The 9,765-nt window shown below is 62.8% G+C and overlaps 1 protein-coding gene across 3 annotated transcripts; it reads right to left on the reverse strand.

The window, feature by feature from the left end:
• Positions 1-1,413: 1,413 nt before the first annotated feature.
• On the reverse strand, positions 1,414-9,755 carry N4BP3 (NEDD4 binding protein 3). Of its 3 annotated transcripts, none has more exons than XM_046666277.1 (5): positions 9,375-9,755; positions 3,844-4,197; positions 3,070-3,597; positions 2,438-2,692; positions 1,414-2,312 (listed from the first exon to the last, which is right to left on the reverse strand). In XM_046666277.1, exons 2-5 carry the CDS (start codon positions 4,162-4,164, stop codon positions 1,785-1,787), a joined length of 1,632 nt encoding a protein of 543 aa, XP_046522233.1. In that variant the 5' UTR covers positions 4,165-4,197; positions 9,375-9,755; the 3' UTR covers positions 1,414-1,784. The 3 variants fall into 3 exon arrangements, with proteins under 3 accessions (XP_046522233.1, XP_046522234.1, XP_046522235.1); XM_046666278.1 differs by lacking the exon at positions 9,375-9,755 and adding an exon at positions 8,922-9,312; XM_046666279.1 differs by lacking the exon at positions 9,375-9,755 and adding an exon at positions 4,521-4,848.
• Between the last annotated feature and the right edge of the window lie 10 nt (positions 9,756-9,765).

The raw sequence follows: 9,765 nt of genomic DNA on the forward strand, positions 1-9,765 counted from the left end.
GCCACAGGCTCCACCCAAGCCTGACCAGCGCTAAAAGGGGCTTGGGCTAGTGGGAAGGAACAGGGCAGAGGGAATGGTGAGGAAGCAGCCCTTCTGGCCTCCAACCCGGGAGCCCCAAACACACCCCCCCCAGACACACCCACTACCCACAGCACGTCTCTACACACACCTGCGACTTACTGGGCCACAAACACACCATCCCCACGGCAGACAACTCACACACCCCACTCTCTGCCCTAAAAAGGCAGGGCACATGGACTCACACTCCAGAGCCCCATCCATATCGCTGTACAGCAACTCCACTCCCCACGAGAACCCACCTGCTGGGGCCTGAAGGGACTGCCAGGCGTGACCTTGCAGGGCAGGAGTGCAGCTAGAGAACAAATGGAGGGTCTCTGCGGAGAACTCATCAGAGGGCACTGCTGCCCCATCGGGCAGGGGCTGGGAGGGGAGAAGTCTGTGTGCTGGCCCCTGGGGCAGGAAGCACATCTAACGCAACCCTGAGGCCCCTGCCATGACAGCCCAACACAGCACCTAGCACACAGAGAGCACTCGATACGTGGCTGCAGTCGCACAGTGACACATCACCATGAGGGGTGGGGAGAGACCACTTGCACAGCCAGATGGGGTCTGTGCTCTAGGCCACCCCCCAGGAGGGGAGAAAAGGCCAAAGCCAGATTGAGATGCCAGGGGTGGGAGGGGTCTCAGGGGGCCGAGGATCAACCTTGCCTGAGAGCAATGGTCAGGGAGCCCAGTGCAGGGCCAGGGATGGGAGGCTGCATCCTCCCAGGACAGAGCTTTCCAGAATACAGATCAGATCACATCTCACCCCTGCTTAAAAATACCCCACGGCCCTCCATGCCGACAGGAAATGGCCACATTCCTTGCAGTGATAAAGGCTCTTTACCAAGAGACCCACAGCTTTCTCTGCCTTGTCTCCTGAGCCTACCCAGGGCCCCCTGACCCCTGTGGAGGGAGGGTGCACCACAGCCAGACAGAAGATGGGCGCTGAGTTCTGGGAGGGGCAGGGCAGCCTTTGGGTGCTGCGGCGGAAGTGGTCTCAGGCCAGCCCCAGATCCAGCAGGGGCCTGGGCACCAGCGCCCAGACTTTCCACCAGGAGAAGGTTTTCTTTTATGCCTTGGTTGACTTGCCTTTTTGTTTTCCTAGGTTCCCTGGCATTGTTCCTTCTGAAAAATCCTACTGGTGTTGAAGGAATTTCAGCCCACACGGCAGGTCAGGAAGCGTGTGGTGCTGGGGCAATGAGATTCCTTCACTCACCAGCCACACACCCAGCAGCTGTGCACCCAGGCACGGGCACACCTTCCCACTGACCGTGACCACAGGAGGAGCTACAGCCCAGGTCACACCGCGACCATCCAGGATCCTCTAGACTCAGGCTGGGGATAGGCCTCCTCATAGAAAACATGGTTTTATTCTGAGGAGGCCAATGCTCCCATCCCAGCCTCCTTCATGCCTGCCCTTCTGCATCATGGGGCTCTTCATTCCCCAACCTCCTTCCCTGGGCCACACCTACTCCAGGGAGCAGGGCTGGGCCCTGCCTGGGTGCTCCTCTGCCAGGAGGGCTTGCCCCATCTCCTGCTGCTGGCACCCTCTCCAGCCCACAGCTCCACTGGATCCCTCCTCTCGGTGGGCCTCCCCAGCCCTGGCTGGCCTCAGCAGATTCTGCCCCAGACCAATGTAAGGAAGGAGCCGGCCAGCTCAGGGAGAGCTTGTCCAAGCCGTCTTCTGACAGTGCTTCTGCTGCCAGCTCGCTCCACTGGCCTCAGATCTTGGAGGACTCAAGCCGAGGACTCCAGGGTGTGGGGGGCTCCCGCAGCGCCCGCAGTTCCTGTTCAAGCGCCTGGTTGCGGCGGTACATGTCCAGGTAGCCCCCCTGGATCTCCCGCTGGTAGCGCAGTACCCTCTCCTTCTCCTCCTGCCACGTCCGCCGCTCCCGCTCAAAGCGTAGCGCCTGCTCCTCACCCCGGAGCCGCTCTTGCAGCAGCTCAGCCCGCAGCTGCTCAGCGCCATCTCTGGCCTCGCTGCCTCCTGCCTCCCCCAGCAGCCCCCTGCTCTTGCAGTCATCAGTCTCACAGCTGCCTGGGGCTTCCTCCCGGGGGGCCTGCTCCTGCAGGCTCCGCACGGTCTCCCGGAGCCGGGCCAGCTCTGCGTCCTGGGCCTGGGCTTGTGCCCGGCTGCCCCGAAGCTGCGTCTTCAGGCTGAAGATCTCAGCCAGCTTCTGCGCCAGCTCTGCCTGGGCCTCCCGTAGCTGCTGCTTCAGGAGGCTAATCTCCGCTGTCTTCTGGCACACCTGGAGAGGGGATACAGGACGGGCAAGAGCCAAGCAAACAGGGTAAAGAAGCCAGTTAAGGGACAGGCAGAGGATGGGACTCCAGCAACAGGGAGGGGAGGATTTCTGACTGCCTGGTCTCTCACCTCCCATCGGGCTTCTTCCTCTGGTCGGGCGCTGGGGTCGGCCTCCGGGAGGGTGCCTGGGGGTCGGGGCTCAGAGGCCAGGCCCTGCTGTGCCTGTAGCTCCTTCCGCAGGCGCCGCTGCTCCTGCTGGGCCATAAACAGCTGTAGCTGGAGGTTGCGCTCACTGCGCTCGGCCTTCTGGGCCACCTCGTGTAGCCGTTCCACGTACAGGCGCTTCAGCTCAGACAGCCATAGCCGCTGGCGCTCCTCCAGTACCTGCCAAGGGGAAGAGGAGCCTGACAGGGCCAACATACCCATAGCTGGCCCACCACTCCAACACACCAGCCGCAGCTAGTGTCCTGTGCCCCAACATTAGGACCCAGCACTCCAGCCACATATGCGCCTTGACCTGGGATAGCCTCCAGAGGTGAAGTGTCCCCAACATGTGGCCCTCTCACACAACTCCCAGCAAGGACCGCCAGGGAGATGACATCCCACCACCTGGGGTGGGAATAGAGGAGCTGAATCATTTTCCTCTTCCTTACTCTCTTGTGCCCAGAGCCACGTGGGTGAGCTGGCTGGGGACCCTCTGTCTGCCCTGTACTCCAATGCCAAGGGACAGAGCAGGAGCCCAGGGCAGAGGCTGCTCTCACCTGCGTGAAGGGGTTGGAGCCATCCTCATCACCGAGGCCCCTCTTGAGGTCCTCACAGGCATCCGGCAGCACAGCTACTACCTCCTCGGCCGTGGGGCAGGAGAACTCATACGGGGGCGGTGGCTCTGGCAGGCAGCTCAGCATAGCCAGCGGCCCAGCCTCCTTGGGGCCCCGCGAGGCCCGGTCCAGGGAGCCCCCGAGGTGGTTAATGTGGCCCAGGGAGGAGCTGAAGGGGCCGGGGCCAGCGCCAGGACTGCGGCCAAAGCTGCCCCCACTGGAGGAGTCGGACAGGCTGGGCTCAGGCTCAGGGCCGCCCTCGTCCAGGCTGAGGGCATGCAGCAGCTGGGCACGAGCCTGCGCCTGGCTGGTCCTGGGCCCCGGGCTCAGGGGCGGGTGGCAGGCCAGTGTGTGCAGGCTGCCATTGCTGCGCCACAGCTTCTGGCCCTTGTGGGCTGCCAGGCTCTGCATGGACAGGAAGCCTTTCCCGCTGCCTGCCACAGGCTTGAACACTGATGGGCGAATGCGGCACTGCCAGGAAGAGAGGGCAGGTGTGAGGCTCTGGGCTAACTGTGCCACCCTCCAATGCTCCCACAGCCCCTGGGGAATCTTCTTTGCAAACATGGGGTACATGTCCCCAGGAGGCAATGACCAAGCCTCAGGCTAGCCCATAGCAGACTTTCACGTCCCGGCCCCATCCAGCATCAGGGTTTCCGAGGAGGCCCCGCTCCCCATCCCCACCCTCCCACACTAGGGAGGGGTGTGGCAGAGGCACACCTTATCGAAGCGACCGCGCTCAGGCAGTGAAGTCTTGCTGAAGTCACCAGCTCGAGGATGTTCCCGGTAGTAGAGGGTGGCATAGTCGGCAGGCTCGTTCCGAGAGGCCCGCTTGGTAGTCTTGCTGTCCTTCTTGGGGAGATGCAGGTAGCTGAGGAGCTCACGCTGGCCCAAGCCTTTCCGAAGGAGCCCATCAGGCTGGCGGGAGCCGCGGGACCCTGCGAGTGCCGCCCGGAGCTCTTCGGGGGAGAAATCCTGCCGTTCCAACAGGCTGCCCACGCTGCCCATGGCAATGCCAGCAGCGCCTGGGGCTGTGGCCATGAAGTTTCAACAGGGCACCGGCAGCAGCTGCTCCTGGGGATCGGGAGGCTCCATCAGGGGCAGGTGGGCACGTGCTGCCAAACTGCCCTGATGCCCTAAAACCAGGTGCTTGCTCTGTCAGCTCCCCACCGGACCCGCCCAGGGGAGGCAGATGTGGGTCCAGAGAGGCTCCAGGACAGGATTCCTAGGCAGGCAAGAGAAAGGGGCAGAGGCCCCAAAGCCACCTGCCTGGTGCCCCAGCTCCACTAGGGGCCAGTGTGATTGGGGAGCACAGGGGGCCAGGCCCTGAAGCAGCAGGATAGGGGCCCCTTTCAGGACTAGGCCAACTGAGGCCTCAGGCTCTGTGTGACCCTGACCTTGCTCACTCTTCTGTCAGGCTCCTATCCCCAAATTTTCGGGGTGCACAAAGGGCACAGGGAACCAGGGCCAAGGGCCTCAGACTGTCCATTCCTTCTTCTTCCCTTGGGCGGGAGAAAACCCAGTTCAGGCCTCTTCCTGCAGAGGGTCAGAGTTCCCCAAGGGAAGCACCTGGCAAGGGTGGGGTTGGGGCCTATAGTGGGAGGGATACAAACAGGAAGGGCCCGAGGGAGGGAAGGATGGCGGGAACAATGGCCACAGTTTCCGGAACAGGTGTTCATGTCAGGGCAGTGGTGGGAGGCAGAGGGAAGGGGCAGCTAGAGCCCCTGCCAGTCCTTGCAGACACTGCCACTCCAAAGCCCACTACCAGGCGAGGGGGGGGGGGGGGGGGGGGGGGGGGGGGGCGCCAAATCCTGACCTGGCACGGAGCCAATTAGTGTTTGGGTCCTGGCTTCCTCATCTAGACAATGGTCATGATAACTCTTATCACTCAGGGATGCTGGGAGGATGGCTGAGATAACAAGACAAAGTGCCCAGTCCAGGGCCTGGCCAGCAGCCAGGGTCAGCACAGGCTGGCCAAAGCTGAGCTTAGCTGGTCAGACACTCGAACACCACCAGCAAAACGCCACCAGTGAGTGGTTGAGTGAGGTTATAACCATCTCCCACCTGTGTTGGGACCTCACCATGGGGGCGGAGCCTGCCCCCAGTGCCCAGCCCAGCATCTAGCACACAGCAGGTGCTCAGAAAGGACCTGCCGAATGAACGAGGCCACCTTCTCTGCTTCTCACCCCCGAGCAGCTGCTCCTGACCCGGACAGACACGCAGCAGGCATGCTGCAGCTGCAAGTTCCCCCCTCTACCAAATACGCTTCCGGGACACCTACTCCCACCCCAAACAATGGTCGTTAGGAGGTTCCATCTTCCTCGACCATTTCCAGGTTTTGTGTTTGTGGAAGACAAAGCTCTCTGGGAGTGGGAGGGAGGGAGGGCACGGCCCTGCCCCCACACCCTGTGGCCTAAGGGACCCCACCCTGGGCAAAAGGGACCTTCCCAACCCTCTGCTACCAGCCCCCAGCAGGCTCAACCCCTTTGGGGTATCTCAGGCCACACAAGGTCAGGGGACTCACTCAGGTAAGGAATCACAGGTGCTGGGCACCCACAGTGATACGGCCCTGTGCAGGGGTCCCAAGGAGCCCTGTGACACAGTTACTGTCCATTTTCTTAGGGAAGGGCCCTGCAGCTCTGAAAGTTGGCTTGCCCAAGGTCATAGAGCTGGTCAAAATGAGGACCACAGCTGTCATCCCAGCACCATGGCTGTCAAATGTCTAGGGGGACCCAGGAAGTCACCCCCAGCCCAGAGCTGGGACTGAAGCATCTTGCCTCCCAACCTGACAGCCCCCTCCAGGACAAGCTCACGCAGCCACAGACACCAGTGTCAGAGCTCACTGCACCCCTGCCACTGCTTCTCAGAGAGCGTGGTCTCCAGCCTCGCCCTCACACTATCTCTCTGTGGGCACCTCTGTTCGCCATGCCTCAGTTTCCCCATCTCTGTAGCAGGAAAGACTGCTTGCACTGCCTTCCTTATAGGTTGCTGTGACAGACACAGAGACAACAGAGGTAAAAGGTCTTGTGGACTGTAAGCCCAGTGAGAGCATGGGGGCGGAGATGGCGGCAGTGGTGCCAAATACGCCCACTTCATCCCAAACACACACCACCTCACCTTCCCCCAGGCAGATCGTCACTTCCTGTCTCAGGGAGCAATAACCGACACCCTTGTTACCCACGAAGGGCCTCAGGTCCAGGGGAGAGGCAGCCATGGGCCACAACAGTGTGTACACCACACACATACCGCAGTCCAGTCAGTGCCACCAGCAGCACAGAGGCCCCTATGTTAGAGCACATAGCGCGGACAGTCACATCCAACAGCAGACACAGTCACGCTCAAGGTCACCCACACAGCACGGAGCACCCTCCAAGATATACATCCATAACATGAGAACACTCCTGCACAAAGACCCAGGTGTCCTCCCCCGCCTCCGGGCTAGAAGCAGGGGTGTGTGTGTGTGTGTGTCGGTGGTGAGGGGGGCATGGGACCAGCTTCTCTCCATAAGTGACCTGAGCAATCAGAAACAGCTATGGAGCTGGATGAAGAGGCACAGACAGCCCCTTCCCTTTGTCTTTCCTTAAGGTCCCCTCCCTCTACCCTCCACCCTCCACCCCTTCTAGGTGACTTCTCTGGCTCTATTATCAGCTCCCTCAGTGGGGCGAGGCCCCTGGCTTTCAGGAGGCTCCACGCTGCCCAGGTCTCAGTCTGGGGACAGTCCCTGTTCCTAAGAGGTCCATCCACCTCCCCCCAAACACACATTCCTTCCCGTTGCTTGGATGCCCAGGGACTGGCCTGGTTAGGCCAGGGCAGCTGTGCAGGCTGGGCTGGGGAGGATTTGATGGGGGCAGGGGGAAGAGACAGCAAGTGCCTTGCAGCCCCATTGGGACTGCCAGAGCAAAACACCTGACCACCCCCACACGCTGGGCTTCCCTGCCCAGAGCTCAGAGACTACCCTGGGGCTCAGAGCTGAATCCCCCACCCTCCTGCTGGCCAGGTTTGGGCCTGGCCACACAGCTGCCTTTGGCTCAGGTCCCTGCAGGCCCCAACAGGGCCCCTTTACTCCTGCTTCCACCTCCTGGCCCCAAGACGAGGCAGCAGCACTGAAAGCCCTGGACACAGAGGTGCATCTCTTTTGGACCAACCCTTGGTGGAGACAGAAAGGGGTTAGGGTACTGCCCTGGCATGAAGCAGAGAAAGAGAGGACATGCAGGAGGCACCCCAGCATCTATTAGTGGGTATCTTGTTGGGTCAGCCTGCGGCTGGGCCTTCCACACCCTCACATAATGCGCAGGAAGGGGTATTGTCATCCCCCACTTGACAAGAGGAAACCACTGAGGCCCAGGAGGTGAAATAATGTGCCTAAGGTCATGTTCAGTTGCATAAGCTCCCCAGGTTTAGAAGCCTGCCCTGACCTCACATTGTATCTCCTCTGGGGGGACATCCTAGAGCGTGTGGGCAGGAAGCTCCCAGGCCGGCCTTAGCTGTGGTCAGCCCCTCCTGAGCCCTGGCCCCAGGGGAGGGTCCCAGCACCTGCCAGGGGATCAGCTTTGCTGAGGGCGTGTCTGCAGCTGCCCCTGAGGAATGGGACTGGAATGTCCCAGCTCCAAAAGAGAAGGCAGTGTGAGGGGGCCCAGGGAGGGGACAGGAAGAGCTAGCATATCCTAGCCCCACTGCAACTACGCTTTAAGAGGCAGAGCAAAGCGTCACACCCCTGCAGGAAGGATTCTTAGGATCACTACGCAGTCACTTACAGTTGCACCACACTCTACAGTTTCCTTAGCTCTTTCACTGCATCATCTCATTTCATGTTCATAACAGCCTTGTGGGGAGTTACCCTCACTCCATTTTACAGACAGGAAAACTGAGGCACATAAAGAAGCAAGCTGCCCATGATCCCACCATGACAAGCAACCAACTCCCTGGGCAAGGCCCCTTCTATTCTATCAGGCTGTCCCAGCCAGGGGTGACCAGCTGCCCTCCATGGGCACACACTGCTGCATATATATGTATGCCCAGCCCCCACACCTGCTTCTCCCAAGGCGGTCTGCAATCAGGCTGGTTTGGATCCCAGTCCCCTGAGCCTGGAATCCCTCCTGCCTACCCTCGGGTCAGGAAGAAGTAGTGGAAACCCCGCTGCAGAGGACTCTGCGCCCAGGAAGCCGCTGGCTCTAGAGGGCTCCAGAGGCGGTGGCGGAGGTGGTGGGAGACGGCTGGGCGCCTTCATTCAGTCTCGCACATACACACCCACACGCAGCCGGCCGGCCAGCAGAGGAGCCCTGCCCTGGAGGGCCCGGGGAGACGGCTGATCACTGGCCCAGGGTGGCCTCCGGCCTCTGCTCCCTGCCCAGGCTGGGCAAGGAGAGAGCACCGGCAGCCAAGCCGCGGGACAGTCAGGCTGAGCCGCTCGTCCAAAGGAGGAGAGACCCAATCTTGGGCGGGAGGTGCCGGGTGGGAGACGACGGCTCCCAGTCCTCTTTCCAGACATAGCCAAGGCCCCCATTTCGCTCTGGCCCCTGGCTGGCCCTCACTTTGGCCAAAGGTTGTGGCCAGACGGGGACGGTGCTGCGGCCGCCAAGACCTGGGCGCGTCCCTGAGGCACAGATCGGGGCCCCTCGCAGCAGATCGGCAGCTGCCACCTGCACAGGGCAGCGAGTTGGAGGAGGAAAGGGGTATCCTGGAGGACAGGGGAGGGAAGGTGAAGGGGCAGAAGAGGCTGGCAACCCCATGTAATTTTCCCCGGGAAGGCTGTGGGGGAGGCGGGGGCTCCCCAGAACTGCGAGAGGTGCTCGAGCTACCTGGGGGACTGAAGAGGGCCTCTCTTCCTGGCCCCTCCCTGAGGATTTGCCCCGAGCGCCTGGCTGAGGGGGCGGAGGCCGAGGTCGGACTCCCGCGCTAAGGGCGTCTGCTCCACCCCAGCGGCGGCGCAGGGGTCCAGGGCGCGGCTCCAAGGAAAGCGCGTCTGCAGGGGTGGCGGAGATCAGCGTAACCTGCCGCCTGCCCTCCAGCCGAGCGTCCCTGATCGCGGTCGGTCCCTGCTCCCGCGCCTCAGTGCTTCGGTGTCTGGAAGCAGAGGGCACCTAGGCGCACACCGCACCCTGCCACCCCGGCCCACTCCTCAGACGGGAACCGCGGCCGGCGAGGGCTGCGGCTTGGCCAAGGTCGCCGGGAAAGCGAGACCTCGGCGGCCGGCCCCACCCCCCGAGTCCAGCCCCGCGCCCCGGCGCCGGGCCCTGGAGCGCCCCGCTTACCATGCTGGCGCCGCTCCGCACCGCTCGCGCGCGGCAGTTCCCTCGCGCGGACTTGAACCCTCCCTTCAAGGCGCCGGCTCCGGCCGAGACTGCGAGCCGGGCCGGAGCGGCCGTGCGGCGGGCGCCGGGAAAACGCGGGCGGGCGCCGGAGCCGGATTGGCGAGGGATGGACGCGCTCGGCGGCGCTCGCTCGCCTGCCCTAAAGGCAGAGGGAAAACCCGGCCTGACTCACCCGCGCGCGGCCAGCCCAGAGCCGGGCCCGGGCCCCCGGATGTGGGGGGCGGGACGGGGGGCAACCCCCGCCCACCGCGGGCCAACCTGAGCGCCGCCCGGGCTCGCGGCGCCGCCCGGCCCGGCCCCCACCGAGGCGCCTCGCGGCTGTGGCGCCCGG

The sequence above is a fragment of the Equus quagga genome, chromosome 7 (genome assembly GCF_021613505.1).
Source record: "Equus quagga isolate Etosha38 chromosome 7, UCLA_HA_Equagga_1.0, whole genome shotgun sequence".
Taxonomy (NCBI): domain Eukaryota; kingdom Metazoa; phylum Chordata; class Mammalia; order Perissodactyla; family Equidae; genus Equus; species Equus quagga.

What these genes read in the sequence shown, in the direction of transcription:
- N4BP3 (XM_046666277.1), bottom strand. Translation starts at nt 4,164, where the DNA reads ATGGCCACAGCCCCAGGCGCTGCTGGCATTGCCATGGGCAGCGTGGGC. An exon ending in AGCGCGGTCGCTTCGATAAG is followed by an intron (nt 3,598 to 3,843) that starts GTGTGCCTCTGC and finishes TCTTCCTGGCAG; the next exon opens with TGCCGCATTCGCCCATCAGT. An exon ending in GCTCCAACCCCTTCACGCAG is followed by an intron (nt 2,693 to 3,069) that starts GTGAGAGCAGCC and finishes TCCCCTTGGCAG; the next exon opens with GTACTGGAGGAGCGCCAGCG.